At 39.2% G+C, this 17,737-nt stretch overlaps 1 protein-coding gene across 1 annotated transcript; it reads right to left on the bottom strand.

Annotated features, from left to right (window-relative positions):
* Positions 1 to 1,916: 1,916 nt before the first annotated feature.
* FSCN2 (fascin actin-bundling protein 2, retinal) lies at positions 1,917 to 11,533 on the bottom strand. The gene is made up of 5 exons (XM_053453417.1): positions 10,183 to 11,533; positions 5,449 to 5,605; positions 3,975 to 4,096; positions 3,256 to 3,423; positions 1,917 to 2,653 (listed from the first exon to the last, which is right to left on the bottom strand). Exons 1-5 carry the CDS (start codon positions 11,006 to 11,008, stop codon positions 2,448 to 2,450), a joined length of 1,479 nt encoding a protein of 492 aa, XP_053309392.1. The 5' UTR covers positions 11,009 to 11,533; the 3' UTR covers positions 1,917 to 2,447.
* Positions 11,534 to 17,737: the final 6,204 nt, after the last annotated feature.

Genomic DNA, 17,737 nt, shown 5'->3' with positions numbered 1-17,737 from the left:
TGTCAGATAGAAGTTAAAACCTTCTGAGAACATTTCCTCCCAAAACAAAGAAATGCAACCCCATGACTGTGGCCAGGAGATGCTTACGATAGAGAGAACAGGATATACAGGGCTACATTCCAAAGAAAGTAACCATTAGCATTGTTTAAGTCAACAAGGTATAGAGAAGAGACTATGTGCCTCCGTTAACAAGTAGCTTGATGTATGGAAGCGGATGTTACCCCCTGGAATGCAGGAACTAACCTCTTCTGTGCTGGGAAGGGTGGGCTCAATGCTGAAAAAAAGTGAAAACTTCATATTCTGCATGTTAAGGATTCTAGTTTACTTCTCTGCAGTGTTAACTTTCAGCAGAATCATAACAGGACCCTTTCATAGACAACTAGAAAGAGGTACACTTGAAGGACATCAATCTATTCAAATATTTTTCTTAGCACATCGGACATCAGCAGACACGGTACCTAATCCAGACCTACACGGTGCTTAGTAGTGGCCCAAAATTTTGTAACATGACAGCAGCAGGGACTATCAATGCCTCTGTGTGTCATAAAAGTATAAGAAGACACATCTGGCCAAGCTTCTATTTTTGTTGTCTTTTACAATAATAACCGTAGCAAGGTAGGGGTTAACAGAAGCAGTCTATCGCATGCACTAGGTTGTCACTTCCACTACTTTTATCAGCTCAGGCTTAAGGACTAAGTGCACACTTTTAAGAATAGAGACATGAAAAAAGCACAGCGCTATAGCGTTTCCAGATGATTTGGGTGTTTGCTGTCTACTATCTGTGGATCGTCCCTTAGTTCCCCAGGCTTAGACATAACGCGTTAAGTCTTGCCATGTTCTGGGAAGTCCTGCTGATTTTCTTGTTTTTAGGTTTTTCGAACATCTGTAGTATATGTTCTCAAAGGCCAGAGGTTTAAAACTCGCCTCAACAAGGGTGTTATCCTAACCTATGTAGCATCAGCAGTGGGAACCCTTTAGCTACCACAGTATAAGGCTCTGCATGTAATGGAGGAGGTGTACCACAACCACAATTTCACTTTTGTGAAATATATTTTTTTAAGAAACCTGTTGTAGCTCATCCTTAGATTCCCCTTCTCACCCCCAGGCCATGCAGTTGCTGTGGATTACCAATTGCCAAATGCTCAAAATGCTATGTTCCTGGAATAAAGATCGCTAGGAGGCAACGGCTTGATTTCGTAATGTGTATCTTATATATACACATCTATCTGTCATACTTTACCTGGTACTGATTACGATGATGCTGGTTCTTTTATGTGAATCACTGGGTGACTCAAGGATTCATTCAAGCGAGTCCAGCTTCTGATTTCCACGCAGCAAAAGCCTGGTGCCAGAACTTTCTCCTGGGAAATGAGGAATCACCGGAAGTTGTTTTTTGTATGACATGGAGAGTATTTCCTTTCCCCCTCAGGATGTTTTACATGATCACATTTATGAAGGACGATCAGAAATTAGCAATTTAAAGGAAAATAGAAAAGTATGCAACAAATGTGAATTTAGCAAATAACTGAAATGAGGAGTAAAATACTAGAAACCTATTAGGCAGGAAAAGTTAACCTAACCCATACAAGTATCTCTGTTGAGTTGTCCAGACTTTAAATCACCGGGGACTCAGTCAGAGAGCTCTGAATGGAACTTTACACACTCTGAGAAACACATGTATTCAGCACCCAAGCTTGGTAAAGTTGACTCAGCAAGTTAGATGACTATTAATGCCAAGAGAAAAAGTGAATACACATTCGAGTCATGTTTCTTGAGTTTTTCATGAGTCGTGAAACTGAGGTCAAATCAAATAAACCTGTTATGGATTTGCCAAATAAATCTTTATTACTGTTTTGTGTGAATGCAGCAGCACCTCATTTACAAATGATAAAAAAAAAAACATCTAGCCGGATGGGGTGTCAGTTTGCACCTAGAAGCCTTCTGAAGCCCATCACCTATTTGGACAACTTTGTGTGGTTTGCATGTACAAATTTTATGGACAGGCCTTACCTGCATTAGTGAATGATCAGATTTACCCTAGTAATAAGCTGCCCCAGTAACGTAACTATTAATTACACAGTACACGCGTTACATATTTTAACAGTGTATACCGCAGAAGATACACTGGTCATTTTGACTGTACACAAAGAGCACAGTCAAAGAAGGTAACAAAACTAATATAGATAATCTTAATCTATAATATAAATTGTATTATCAGATAGTTAATTACATGCCTTAAGGGGACCAGTGTTTCGAGAGCGTCACTATATCCACAACTTACAATCAGAACAAAGCTGTGAACCGTTAGAGAAGTATAATGCTCAGGTTCAACTGTGTCGCTGTCCTTTATGGTGGTTTCTGGAAAACCTCTCTCTGACTCATTCTGACTGGTTGCCACCAAGACGTTTATCTAGTGTCCTCTAAACCTAAGAGGTGCTGTATGTTCATCAGTACTCCCAGAGGGTTGCGATATTTACAGATTCTGCATCTGCCTTCAGGGTGCCAGCCTGGTCGCCACGCAGGTATTTGCCATTCTTGCCCTTGATTGCTACACGATTGTGTTCTCGGAATTCAAAGAAGAAGTCCTCCGACATATCTCCATCAGTGCAAATGGTGCCATTGCTGGAGATATACCAGAACTTGCCAGCCTGACCTGAAAAGGGAGAAGAGAACAATTTACTGATGGATCTAAGTAGTTCATAATCATATGTATGCGTAGGGGCAATACAGGTTTCAGTATCGCTGGGCAAGCTCCAGTACTTAGCTCAGCCTAGCTCATCAGGCCTGGAGAAGCATGTACTAACCCATCTAAAAATGTCCCTTCTGTCTTCTGGCATGTATGTGTCTATAAGGATGGGTACCACCACTCAAGGTAACCACTCAAAGTCTGGTTCAGCTCATACAGAGGCTGAAAATTTACCTGCATCAGCTGGAAACATTTGCATTCCCTAAGTTGGAAACTTGATTGTCTCATGGAGCTTAACTACATTCATTACAGGACTTCAACAGAAGAACAAGGATGAGTAAAAGGAATTCATGGGCCATGGGTGGAAAGAGTGTGTCAACGATATAAAGAGGTGTGGCAGCTATGTTGCTGAACCCAATGGCTTTTATGAAGGCCTACCCCTGCACGAATAGACATCTTGTCCCCACTAGTGCAAGAATGGTTTAAATTCAGCTTGTTGTCCAAAGTTGATTTTAAAAAAATACCCTTGACATTTTAATTAAGCTCTATTACATTTTTTTGTACCTGACCTTTGATTTGGTAGGCTCCATTGTTAAAGACAATCTGGAAAACATCATATGATGAACGGTTTGCATCAAGTGTGTTCGATGTTTTGTGATAGCAAACGAACCCCAGATCCCCACGTAGGACCAGTATTGGCCTGTTAATCAGCTTCAGCATGAATTCCTCATCTTCACCTGCAGAAATAGAGGAAAAATAACATTGATTATTCGAGTAATTACATTCATTAAATGTTATCTACCATATTTGTATTGTGTTTTCTTACTCCCTTATGTTTGGTTTATTTAACCCGGAAATAGGACTCTCTGCCATAAACCAATCCTGACTGTGCAGAGTAGCAAATATTAAACCCATATTATCTTTCACAAAGTGACAGAGCAGCTCTAGATTCCATTGTGTTATATTTGCATCCTAGCTTAGCCACGATTCTGTTGTGCACCTGTAAACAAATGCAAGTAGATTATATTCCTGAAATGGAATGAAAGGAAGTCGTTTTAACTTGCATGGCCTGCACACTTACCTTCTTGTCAAGTCAGACCACACTGACTGATGACCTCAAGCCTATAGCTGTTATTCCTGATATATGGTACGGTACAGAAGAACATCAGGTAGAAGAAGTTCATGACCATCTTTCTACTTATGTGAAATATAACAATCACAGTTTGTTATGGTGCACAGCAGCTGGAACACCAGGCTTTGTCCTCTTACCCCTTCCATCATGACTTACCAACTGTGTCTGAGACAGCTGCCAGCTGCCCGTTCTTCTTTGTACAGATGTATTTTCCATTGCTGGCTTTCAGTGCAACTTTCCTGCCTCGCCATTCAATATCAAACATTGTGTTGGCAGAACTGTCAAGACATGAAAATAATCCGTGTTTCAATCTCAGTTAATTCACTTCTTGCCCACTGGAAACGTCTCTAGCTTTATCGGGGACATTCATTTAATATTGAGGCTTTCCCAAGTGGTGATTTTAATCATGCTATTTATTGGCTAACTGAGCGTTTGATTGCAAGCTTTTAAGACCAAGTTGTTTGGTCCTTTGCTCAGACTTGAACAACTGACTGGATCCATTTCTCCTGAACCTGCTGTGTGAACATTAAACTCCTGGTATTTTTCAACTGTAGAATAATTCTGTCGATCCCGTTCATTAAAAATTAAGATGATCTTACTTGCCCTCCATGGTGTGGCTGGTAAGATGCCTCAAAAAATACATGCCATTTCTTGTCATAATTAGACCTTTACATTAAATTTCTGTAAAGAAAACTTATAAACACCAGCTCTGTATATTCTTACTTACTTAGCTTCTTGGCTGCAGACTTGCTCAACCATCAAGGACATAGATGATTTATTGAACATCCCTTGATTGATTCAGACGGCAATATATGAAGTATAGCTCTCGTATTGGTGTTGGCTTTTTCCAAGGTCCTCGGTTACTTCTTGGAAAGCCTGCAGTATGTCTGCATTGTTTTTATTATTTTCAGCTTTCATTCTAGACGTTGTTTGATGTATTGTGATGGGTGAGAAACAAGGGCAAATGGCCCATATTGGAATTGCCGTTTTTCCATACAATAATTCAGTCAACCAGAAGTCATGGGTCTTTATCACCCAGTGACCAACATTAAGTAGGGCTTTTTAGTTCATTTCCTATATTTAAGAGCAGAGTGACAGCTCATGTATAGGAAATTAGATAGCATTAAATCTCTCCAACCCTCCAAACACATGGTGCACTGAAGTGGTAGCTTGATGGCAGCATCTAGTAGAGTTGTTTCTTTACTGCCAATTTAGAGTTTACAGTCCATGCTGACTTATTATATGATCTGAACTGTTAACCACAGCATAAGAGAGCCAGGTGTATATTCCCTGTGAATTTAACCTCTACTTTTTAAGGGTACCGCTACTACAGGACAAACATGTTTTTCTTGAGTGCACTTGTGCACTATTCATGAGCCAGGCAAATGGCATAAGTGTGACTTTCATATTTTCACCGGATGCAGGTGCCACTCTCGGAGATTGTTATACTATACTATATAGTAAATCATTTTTAGGTCATAGGTGGAATATATACGGAGTTCTACATTGCATGGCTGTTGCTAGCAAGAAATTAATATATAATGGTATAGCAGTAGCATTAATATTCTTAAATTAGTTTATAGCCTCCTTCGTCATCTCCATTTCAAGTATGTGAAAATGTGGTACTTACATTTCAGTGGCAGTTGACTGGATCCCGCCATGGCTCACCAGGGTCCAGTACTTTCCAGCATTGGTATGAAAACTACACCTCTTGGTTTCTCTATTAATTTGCATTTGAAAGGTTTCAAAATCTGTCTCCTCATCTTGGTTGGCTGAGACGTTTACACCTGGAAGTTGATGTAGCAAAGTTGGGATAAATCATTGGACTAAACTGCAGTGTGCAAAACAGCTGATAGAGATACTTAAGATGATTTTTTTTAAAGTTATTTTATATACCTTTAAACACAGTTCTAAATGTAGTATAGATTATATTTTACCTATAAACACAAATGTTTAACATTTATTTATATATTGCTTGCATTACAGGTTTCTCCATTTCACCCATATAATAATATCTCAGTTTATAACTATTCTTAAAATGCTATAAACAATACTGTAGAAAGTCAGGGTCTGGGTTAAATTCTGACCATGGATCTCAAGCATAATATAAGCTCAATCTATATATTTTGGAACAGATGAAATAGACACAGAATCACATAATAACAAGCTCTTTACAAACCTATGGAACAAAACAACATAACATAGAATATAATTCTAAAAAAGGATGTCCACATTAACCATTTAGGATCCATATTTTCTTGAGTCATTTTGGGGTTTGTTAGATCTGAGTTGTATCAGTTGGATTTTGAAAATACCCTTTCATAGGTTCAATCACATGCTTTTCAAGTTCTTATTTGTTCTGAATGGGACTTATTTTCTGTTTCTTCCCTCTTTTCAAATATGTCACTGCTGTTTAAAACTTCATCTTTCTTGATCCTGCGTTAGCCATTCACCTATTATTAAAAAGAAGATGTTTCCCTGACGTGTCCTCTGTTTGAGTACACGGTTACAGTTTTTGTGCATGACATCATGTTATGTGGTTCGAGCATGTAATGAAGTGATGTCACATTCTGGGATCCTTTACAAATGGATCTAAAGGGTGCCTGTGTTTCAGTATTCATACAGTGTGTAGGCTGAGTCCCCTGTATATTTCATATATGGTTGACTGCATTCAATATTTCCTAGATTCCACCTACGAAGATAGGCATAATAACTTGATATGGAAGGCCAACAGCCCCGAATATGGATACTAAACACAACTTCAGTACTAAAAAGGTTTCATAAACATTAACCAGGTACCTTGTTAAAAGTCATAGTAAGCTAGTTAAATAAACAATAGCTTGCTGCCTGTGGGTACAGGTAATGTAAAGAACCATTAAGAACATATTTTGTTTGGGGGTGGACTATTTGGCCCTAAGCCAAGGAAATAAATAACTCCCACCCTGTCCCCATGCTGTCTTGAGGTGCAAACACCAATAACTTTAAACAAGCAAACCTTAAATGAATTTCAAATGACCTATTGGTAATTTATAACATGGACAATATGAAATCCCCTTGTGATATGGCATGGCCTCTGTCTTACAGCCCTCTCCAAATTATTTATTCCACCCCCATTGCCTGGTGTGAGGATGCCAACTGCAGCTCCTTTGCCCAACCCTCTAAATCTGCAAATTCCCTCAACAATTGCCTCTAATTGAGCCTGTTAATCTGATTGCTGTTATTTCCATCTGGCTGGCTGTTCCAGCATTTGCGACCCTCACCCTATTTTAATCTTGACTGTTAGCCTTCATTTTGCATAAGCAGCTTTGCGTTAGGCTCAGCAGAATGGTGTGAACGCTTTTGCTGGGCTTTTGGAGAGCCTAGGCAGATAATACTTTCTTCTAAACATAGACATTAGTTTTCTTCCAAAACTATAATGTGCAGAAAATGTTAGAGGAAGAAAGAGTCAAAAATGAGTGTTTTATGTTTAATACATAGAGAAATTATCGGTTTAAAAAATAGTCAGTAAATAGTCAATGTGAATAAAGATTTTTGAAGTCATGTTCAATCTGTTTGGAAGCACCTTGTGTTTTTATAAAATGACTGTATTTTGGCGAGCCAGCCCCACTGTCTGGCTCACCTTGTGTGCAGCCCACCCACCTGTGATTCTGGTCAGTTATATCGTCATAATGAGACTCACATAACTATGAGCCTGTCTTTTGCTTTTGTTTATCAGTTATTAGAAAAATAATAGTTTTAGGAAATAAGCAAATGATCAATAGATTTATTGATCATGTATTTCCCAGGATAAGCTGATAATTTTTAATGCAGTATCCAATAGCATTTGGGTTAGTATTCTAAACTCTGAAAAATAATTTTGTTTAATAATAGAATCAGAATGTGAAAGAAAGTGTTTATGGAAGAGAAGATCTTTAGTTGTACATAACACATAATGCGAACTCAGAAATTAAAAGGTTATTAAGGTGGTACTCACAGTAGTACTTGCATTGCATCCTTTTTTTATACATTTGAACAATTTAAAATTTTTACCATTCTCTTCTTTTTAAGAAACATTGTTTCTAGTCAAGTTAGAAATATTATATGGTTTAGTATTTATTAATAATAGAAAGCCATAACAGGACACTTCATGCAGATTTTCCTTAATTTCCTATGCTATCAGTCTACTTAGTAAGTTGGGCCTCTCTCTGGATTGTTTCTTGCGAACTGCGTCTGAGCAACTAGCACTAGAGTTTGTTTGTAGACATGCGCTTTGTTTGTAAAGCTATTACAGCAAATATTTTAGGATACGGTATCTTTATAAAGCATGTGATGCAGCAACAAGAAAAAAATATTTGTAAATGCTATTAACATGTGACTAGTATGATGTATGGGAATATGAATGTGGATCGGGGGTAATCATGACAGTGACAGTTCCTTTTAAGTGCCAATGATGTCCAGTTAATACCACCATGCATATATGGGGCTGTCAACGCTATAAGTACAGTGGTGTTAACTCCTGTAGTAGCTCTTGAGTTATTATTGATAAGAGCTGAAGCCAGGGTCTCTCTGTTGCTCTGTTAACAAGTAATGTTTCACAGGCTGATAAGTCTGTTCCTTGGTACTGGGAGGCTCTTGATGTGAACAATTATCCTCTGGCCTACATACCAAAGCAATCACCCATTAATTCCCTAGTGTGAGATCAGCCCAGTGGCAGTGCCTCACTGTCCTTATCGGTGTGCCAAGATATTTTTTTGCTGCCCAGACAACACAAATAGATTTGAACCCCTATGAGATATAACTATATTATTAAAACAAATTACTGGATTCATCAGAAAAGAAATTTCCTGAGACTTGACAACTTGTTGCTGGTCAAAGTATTTCTGCAGCAAGGATGTCCAAGCACATCTTCGAGGGCCGTAATGGAAAAAGGTAGTTAGAATGCTGCACTGCAGTGGTTAATTAAGCACAGTTGTGTGGTTACGTGTAAATTAGAAAAAGACAAAAACCCCAAAACTCTGAATGGAATCTTTCAACTCTGGAAGAATCTGCTAGTCACAGTACATGGCCTTCTTCTGAGGTCTGTAGGAACCTCCCAGTAATACTAAAGCACACTTGGATGCCATGATCTTTTCAGGCTAGGTAGTCTTTAGGTCCTTAGAATGTCTTTTGACATTGGGGGCAACTGGAAAGCCCAACCCTGTAGCCTGGCCAGTAGTCATACATGAGGTTAAATAATTGAGGGACGTGTTTCTCCCTACACAGTCTAAAAGCATTATCCTGCATTGTAGATGGGAGAAGGTGACACAGAAGATCCCAATGCTAAGAATTTAGCATTTAGTGTGCTGCAGGAGAAATAAATAAACTCAAAGGGAGAAGCACTAATGTGTTATAACCTAGGGAACTTTAACTCCAGTAATAGAGGTTTCTATAGGTCGGTAGATGTTTTTTGTTCACACCCTAAAATTAAAACATTTCAGGGGGAAGGTATTGGGTTTCCACAGCCCTCTGTTGTTGCCAGACAGCACATCTGAAGACTATTTGTCGGTCCCCAGTATTGGGTGGGCAATTGCCATGAGGCTATTACTCATTTTCATGTTAAATATAATCTCATCTTCGAGAGAAAGAAAACATATTGATAACTTTATGAATTCAACTAGTTACTAATTTTCAAACACTACTACAAGAGGTTGCCTTGTCGGTGTCGATATATCACAGTTTACACACCTTATTGCCATACTAGCATTTGACGTCGCTACATTGTAATGTTATGCACACAAAGTATTTTCAGAAAGTAGGTATTATTTCTGGCAGTGAGCCATTACTGAAACTCCACTCCACACCATCAGTAGAACTTAAAACATTTTAGCACATGACCCCCAGGTGAAAAAAAATAATAAGTCCCAAAGTAATAAATAAGTAGATAAAATTAATGAAAGCATTTAAAAATGCATGGGTTATGTGTGAAGCTACCCTAACAAGTGAGTGAGTATTGGGTTACTAAATGGGAAGCTCCCAATATTTATCTGCTGTCATATAATTTATGTTCCTGGGCTGTTATAATCTGAATTATTTCAGTCCTATGTAGAGCTGCTGCTAAATTATATATAATGGATGATCAAAAGGCTGTTAGGTGTGTAAAGAAGTGTTAGATATAGAAGACTATTTATACATTATATACATCATTGTTTCTTAACCCATCCTGATGGGACCAGGCATACTTGAAAACCTTTTTTAATTCCAATGGTTAAGGGTATTTGATAGGAAACAGTTATAACAGATGTTTTATTCTTACATGGGTTCATCACAAATGTGGACTTGTTACAAAATGCTACAATTGTTACAACCTACTTGTTAATGAATGACATTGACAAGTGATTTTTTTTACCTTGTCTGATAGAGATATATCTTCTATTGGATGCCATAAAGACAACCTGTGGGTGACTTTCCTCCAGATCAAAAAGTTCATCCTTGCCAGGTTTAGAACTCCGCCCTGATTTCAGGGTACCTGTAGGACCCATAGGTGTCAAGTACTTCCCAGTGCAGTCTTTGAAGGCCAACTTTCCTGCCTTGAACTCCAGAGTATAGCCTGTCCCATCATCAGGATCTTTAACCAGCTTCCCATCGTTCCTTAAGTACCTGTTGTCACAAGTCTTCAAGCAGTATTTTTTGTCCTGAAAGACTAAAGTAATAAGGGAGTCCACGCCCCATGGTATGTTACTGTCTGTGGAGATTTCATCCTCCTGAGGGCTCAAGTGTGCGTATCTCCTTCTGCTGACACTTAGTAGGTTAGCTTGAGGGTGGATGGCAAGATGTACAGCCCAAAGCTCTGACTCTGTGATTGTTTGCGCAAAACATGACAATTTGTCCTCTGAACCCCCAAAGAATCGTTTATGGGGATCGGACTGGAGGGCCCACCTCCCATCCGACTGAGCAGTTATGGAGAAACGGCAGTCTTTATCCGGTTTCTCAGCCTCGCATGATACATTACCATCTTTGTCAGCAGACAAGTACCTTGAAAGGTGGTGGCTTTTGAGATAGACCACTGAACTATCTATCTCATCTTGTTCTAAAGTCCAGATCTGCTTCTTTTTCAAGCTTGGAGCGGATGCATAAACCTTGAAGCCAAAGGCTTCCGCTGTCAAATATTTGTTTTCACAGTTTATTAAGCCAAACTGGATCTTAAGGATCTGGTGTATCCCATTGGTTGGCATATTTTATATTCTTTCGAAAGCAATATTCCGCTTTAGGCTGTAAGAAAAGTATCCGTGTTTTCGTGCTCCCCTGTCTGAGCGCAAAAGGTAGGCACTTTGTAAGTAGCCCTGTAGGATCTGGATTAAAATGAATGAACTTACAAGCACCTCAACTTAACACCTAATGACGCTGTGTTGATCCGGCTCCTATTGCCTGTACATTGGGCTGTGTTGGTAGCCTTCCGATAATCTGCACGCAGTAATACCACTGACATCACCCTCCGAGACTGGATACAAGAGAGACGGACTTTCCTCTTTTCATATTTAGCTAGGACGCAGACTGTTTAGCCAAGTGGAAGCTGCTGCCTGTTTAGCCAAGTGGTAGCTGCAGCCTGTTTAATTGGCCACATCTAGGATTACAAAGGCTCTGTCCTTGCTTTTCAATGAACCGCGAGCTTCCAGTAACCAATTGCATAAGCCACAAAGAGCCTGTATATGATGAAACAATGGTCCTTTTGTCAACTTGCTTCTCAAATATTCACTCACTCACTTTCTCCTGGGTTTTTGCAGAAGCTCAACATTCAAAAGATGTTTCTATTTTTCGGGAATAGTCCGCTTTCATTATCCTCTTATTGCTAAAAAATCATATATTCGCCTGTACTACCTCTCTCTCTTTCCTGTGTCTAGAAAATTGCAGGTGGAAAGAAGTAAAAAAAAAAAAACAGTTTGGTAATGTGATCCTTTCCACCTCCCCACCAGCTGAATTCTGCCCGTATCTTTTCCTTTTTACACCTGTATAAAATTACCTACTTCTCTGATTCCTGCAGTGCCTCTGTAGGTCACCTACTATTCCCCCATTCTGCCGCCCATGGTATAATCTCCTTAACAATTATCCTGATATTTTTTTTAGTTTAATCCGTTTAGCCTTGCTATGGCTCCCCACTGTGCTTTGTCTCCATCTGTCCGTAACCCCTACTGCTGTAAATCCTCAGACCTCCGTGGTGCATCAGGAGAGCGTACATAGCATGTGCTGGGCACACGGCATGTCTCTGACTGATATCATCTTAATATTCAGAGGACAAAGCTGAGAAGTTAGTTCAACAGGAGTCCTTGCCAAGGCTGTTAAATGCAAAAGCACTGTCATCAAGGTTAAAGTCTCTACAATTGTGTTTGACCTTGAAAGCTCTCTGAGGTACTGTCAAGGTCGTTTGGTTGGTAACAGGCTTTGGAATCTCTGATAACACTGAAGTGCAGATTATACAGCATAGATAAAAGACCAGCTGCTTTTTTTCTCTTGAAAAATCATGGTGCCTTCTAAAATGTTGTGATATTCTACTATAACAACTTTCCCATTGAGCTGACCCATCCTAAAAGGCAGCTGTAACACATATAGCATGTGCCTATTTTTATTTATGTTAATGTTTTTAAGGGTGCCATGGTTATTACTTCTTAACTCAAACCCAGCTACCGCACCTAAAGAACAGGCATTGATATTTATCGAGATCCAGCTAAAAAACATACATCTTCATTAACGTGAGGTTTGCACAATGGCCAAACTCAAGTCAGTAAATACTGGATAGAGCATAGACACAACTCCACTCGACAACTGAACTTGTCTGAATTCCTCAGCAGCCAAATTCAGTTCTAAGAACACAGGAGCAAAGTTTAGTGGAGCTTTTTTGAAGCTATGGAGATTGCAGCTAAGTTTCAGCCAACTTCAACAGAAACTCCAGTTGAAGTCAATAAGGGTCAAGCTCATCAGTTTACTCATAAATAGTAACTTGAAAGCATTTCACCCATGTTTTGTTGGTTTGCCCCTCAGCCTAGCTATCTGACTTATTAATTAAACATTGGGATTTAATTTACAGACCACTCTTTGAGAACTAAACTTGGTGGGTATTCCCAACCTATCTCTAAATTACTTCAGTTGACCTATACATTAGCTTTAGTTTACCTGTGTAATTGAAGCTAAAAACACACTTCATACAAGAGCATATTATACTATAACCATTTCTTTGTCATGTTTGTGAAATTTTTGTTTAGTGATCCTACATTTGTCTATCTTTCTCTCACTGATTACACAAAAAAAAACAATACCAGGCCAAAAAGACAGAGTAATCTGAAACCAAGGGACACCCATCTCTGGCAACAACAACAACTACAAAGGGGTGTACTGTTACATCTGTATCCCCACTTTACTAAGGGCACTTTTGGCTTATACCGCTGGGTCTTTATCACAGAGAGTAAACAGCATAGGCTCAGAAGGCTGAAATTCAAATCCCTTGCATTCTTCACTGTTTACCTACTAAAAAGAGATCCATTGTGCCAGAGCTTTTCCGAAGTAACCTCATTAGCTTTGCAAACAAAACTTTTGCTTTTTTACAGTTGGCATGTTCTAAGGCAGGTGACATTACTTAGGGAGGGCAGAAAATGTGCTTTAGATTTTTGTCCAGCTTTTTTTATTTGGAAAAACAGATATACTGAGTAGATGGTTCTCTGTTATCTTCCATAGAAGATGTACCCAACAGAACCTGACACGTATATATATATATATATATATATATATATATATATATATATAAAACACACACCAGAATAGATTAAAAAGGAAAGTATGAATCAATAACTATGTATTTAAATAAAATAAAATGGCATCAACGAAAAACTAACTGCAGCAGATATTGATGATCAAGGAAGATTGATTGTATCTGTCTCAGAGTGCCTGTCACTTTTTGCAAGACATGGCACTTTTCTTTCTCTCTCCCCTAATGATAATGGGAGGAGGAACTGACTCTCTCCTGCTGTTGCTCATATCCCTAAAGGCAGAGGTTGTGTTTCAAGCTCCCCCTTCTCTGTTCCTGAAAATAAGGCCGTCAGCTTGGGTTCTAATGATTTTTTTATGCCTATGTTATCTCTTTCCAGCCTGCGCGAGTAGATCATCTCTTACCTGCTCATTGGGTGTGCTTTACCTACTAGGCCCATGGCTGGTTTAGGATAACATATACCCGTAACACTTAATGTAACTAAGTGTGCAGCTGCAGAGAGAAGCTTCTGGGTCATTTTACCAAGTCAATTACGTGAAATATACTTTTTGCCTGAGGCGGATCTAAATATTTCAAACTGTAACAATGCAGTGGCACCTTTGTCAGGACCAAAAGAAAAAAATGGCTGTAAAATAGTTTTTACTTAAATCTCCAAGATTGAACATGTCAAAATATTCATTCAGCGTGTTAATTTAAATGTCTCGTATCGGAGAAGGATGCAGAGATTCCAACCTGCTTCTGAAGAAATCCAGTCATCTAGGACATAGAAACATTTTTAATGGTCAATGAACCCATGTCATTTGCCCATTTTTTTAACCTGTTGTAAGACCCCAAAACTTACGTGCTCTTGTTTTCAGAATATCCTTTTGTCTGAATATCAGTACATTACATTTTATTTACAGATTTACAGTGTTTTTTTAGCCTATTTCTGGATCAACAGCAGGGAGTGGGAGTTGATCTCGATTAACTTTTTTTCCCAGCCTTGATTGCTATGTAGATTATGATGTTACCACATCCAAGATAGTATTATGGAGTGAGCCGTGGATACATTTAGGTGAGGATTGAATTGCACAGCAATTATAGACTGACACTGGTCTCAGGACACAGCCTCCCGTCAGGATGCTGGCACACCTTGTGGATTCCACTGCACACTGCACCACACGTGGCCTACACACTAAATCACCCAAAGACAACCTATTTTGAGCGTGAGAGCGTTTTGACCATATAGTCGCCGCACGGGAACTGGGCTACTGTCTCTACTGTACGTAGGTTTAGCACAGAAAGACGTAAGCATATCGTGACGGAAGCCCTAAGTCTATAATTATTCTATACCAATAGATTATACTATAACCGCCCCAGGTGGGCATCTGTTCACCACATGTAACTCAATACAGTACTGGAAACCAGGACAATAATGGTACTGTCTCTGTAAACTATAAGAAATGTATCAGGAAGCAAAAAATAAGAACATTTCTGGATTATAACTGGAGTTGTAGTGAGGGGTTTAATCAGCAATTGTCTGCACCACTTTTTCTTTCATTTTGCTTGTAATAAGTTCAATTTCTGACCTTGGGGCATCCACATAGCTCATTTAAACTGAATTTGTTTAGAGTGTAAGGCATTCAAGGTTGTTGTGCCTAGGGTAGCGCGGCATATCGATTTAGCTATTTCAGAAAATGAACTGTTCACCAAGGTGTATAAAAGGCCCAAATGAGTTCTGAATAGTGTTCTTTAGGCATCCTACTTACTGAGAGTCACATATTTAGCTGAACCGGGTAGGATCTCAGCCACAAACTCTGTAGCTCGTACTGAGTTTGGGTATATGATGTAGCTCTCCAACCACAGAGCGCTAGATTCAGCACAGCCCAAGTTTCCACATTGGAGCTTTGCAGAGGCCAAAGTGTTTTTTTTTAAATATAAAGGGAGTTCTAATCAGGCATCACTTTAGTAAAGATGATTTTTTTCCTAACAATAATCAACACAACTGCACCATGACTCCATGATAAGCATTTTTGTATTTATCCCTCTATTAAGCATATCTGCAATCTTCAATGTTGCTTGTTTTCTACTCAGAACAGCACTGTGCATACCTAGGAACACCGACGGGAGGTCCGCTGATGGTCCCACTGAATCTCCCAGGGAAAATTAGAGCGTTTCTAAGTATTGTAAAGTGGCAATATACCCAACTATGAAATATTTTTTACCCATGTTTTAATGGACATATACTAAAAGAAACAAATATATCTGCATTTGAATTTTTTTTTCATTCCACTAACAGCTGGTCTGCGAGAGCCAGAGGTGCCCCCAGGCTGTTACTGAAATGTTCCACCTGTGTCCTTGAGTGTAACCAACATGCAGACCAAGGAGATAGTGTTATCAGGTCTGACTACAGACATTGTCCTTCGACTGGCAAGGTGCCACCTGACACCAGAACCTGAAGGCTTTAGTACCAAGATAAGGATCCTAATTTGTACTAGGGGTAAAAATCCCACCCCAAATACAGAGTTGTCATCTTTATAATGGTTAAAATGATTAAATTGATGTACTATAATTCTAACTTTTTGTTGTAATAGTCTGGGAGACTTACAATTAGTTCCTATTGAAAACTCCCTTTCTCACCATAGCCTTTGAAAGGCTGCCAGAGCCAATCAGCTTCCACTAGAAGGGAGCAGTAACTTAACAGAAGGGAGGAATAATCATGCCGCTCCTGAGAACAGGAAGTTAATATGGCTCGTCCCGGGGTATATGTATGTAAGGTGCATTTTAATACATATATATATAATTTTAATCTGTTAACACCGTTACATAGGTTTATTTCAGGTATCGAACTTCAGGTTATAGAACTCGGGACACATCCACTTTAACTATCACAGATTTGTTATGCACGCCTGGATCAAATTAAATTAGGTAAAAATGGCATCATAAGGTAGACTTAGACATCCCAAAAGGTCAGATTCCTTGTACATGGAAGGGGGCATATCATAAAGCAGAGAACAGATTTTGCCAGAAGCACTGTGCAGGTGGCCTACCTTTCCTGCTAGGTGGCCACTATTCTTACCTTTTAAGGTCCTCTTAAAAAGAAAAACTGACAAGGATGCTTCAGGGGACATCTAGCCAAACCTTTAAACCTTTAAAACCTTTAAACGCCCCACTCATCCATTTTCAAATAGGATAAGAATTCTTCTATGTCCTTGTTACATTGTTTATCATGCTGACAAACTGTATTGCTCTTCTGTACTATATCAGTAGTTTATAATCCCCCAAAATAAGAAATGTAACATGTTTTCCCCTCTGTCATAACCTAACCTGTGTTTTTCAGAGGCCTTTATAGTTTTCGTAACTGTGTACTTAGCCTTTGCTAGTAGAGACCTGTCCCTGAGAGTCCACAGTCATTTCACAGAATTTATTTGCGAGGCAAACAATAAACCACATTTTAAAAACTTACGGCATACTTTAAATTTAGGTGCCCACCTGGGCAAAAGTAGGACTGATTTGTTTTATATTACTAGGTCACCCGATTTAGGGCGGTTACTCAGCGTTGTGTAGGCTTAGGTTTTCCTGTTGCTCAGGGAAATACAAAGCACAATAAGGTGCGTTTAACTTTAACCCTCTCAGGCTGTCCTCAATGAGAATCATGCTTTTAACCTGGCTTGACCCCTTCGAAAATAGGCTGCCCCCAGTCTGGCCCTGTTCAGCATGAGAAGGCCCTCCCATGCCGAGTCTGCAGTATGATTGGGGGCCTCACAGAAAATTTGCCCTTATTTTTCCTTCCCTACAAAAGCCCCTGTGACCTGTGACAAATTACAGTAGTTTCTCCCTTATTTGTACATTTTACTGTTGACATTGTGTAACTATTACATTTGTGGAAATTCCTCATTTTCCCTCTCTCTTCCTCATTTTATCTGTAACTTCTGCTGCCTTGTACCAAGTGGCTAATTCCAGGGACCCCCCTCATGTTTGCCTATTCTTCCTCTTAACGATCTCTTCCTATCTTCCTATTTTCCTCTATTATCTGCTGTGCAAATGCAGCAATCAATAAACAGAATGATCTTCATTTGCAATTTATACTCATACTGTATGCATTCAGTTAAACATTTACTTAAAACTAAAAAGGGGGCGCTCCCCAAACTACGAGAAAGTGACACAGGATTTTGCAGAGGGCCTGCATCTAAGTAGGGTTTGCTTAATCGTTTTCTTCAGTGAAAAA

Source organism: Spea bombifrons, chromosome 13 (assembly GCF_027358695.1).
Source record: "Spea bombifrons isolate aSpeBom1 chromosome 13, aSpeBom1.2.pri, whole genome shotgun sequence".
NCBI lineage: Eukaryota > Metazoa > Chordata > Amphibia > Anura > Pelobatidae > Spea > Spea bombifrons.
The sequence above is the reverse complement of the archived record's forward strand: the minus strand, read 5'-3'. Positions and strand labels throughout refer to the sequence as shown.

What these genes read in the sequence shown, in the direction of transcription:
- FSCN2 (XM_053453417.1), bottom strand. Translation starts at nt 11,008, where the DNA reads ATGCCAACCAATGGGATACACCAGATCCTTAAGATCCAGTTTGGCTTA. An exon ending in AGCTGTCTCAGACACAGTTG is followed by an intron (nt 3,424 to 3,974) that starts GTAAGTCATGAT and finishes CTATTTCTGCAG; the next exon opens with GTGAAGATGAGGAATTCATG. An exon ending in TGGAGCCTACCAAATCAAAG is followed by an intron (nt 2,654 to 3,255) that starts GTCAGGTACAAA and finishes CTCCCTTTTCAG; the next exon opens with GTCAGGCTGGCAAGTTCTGG.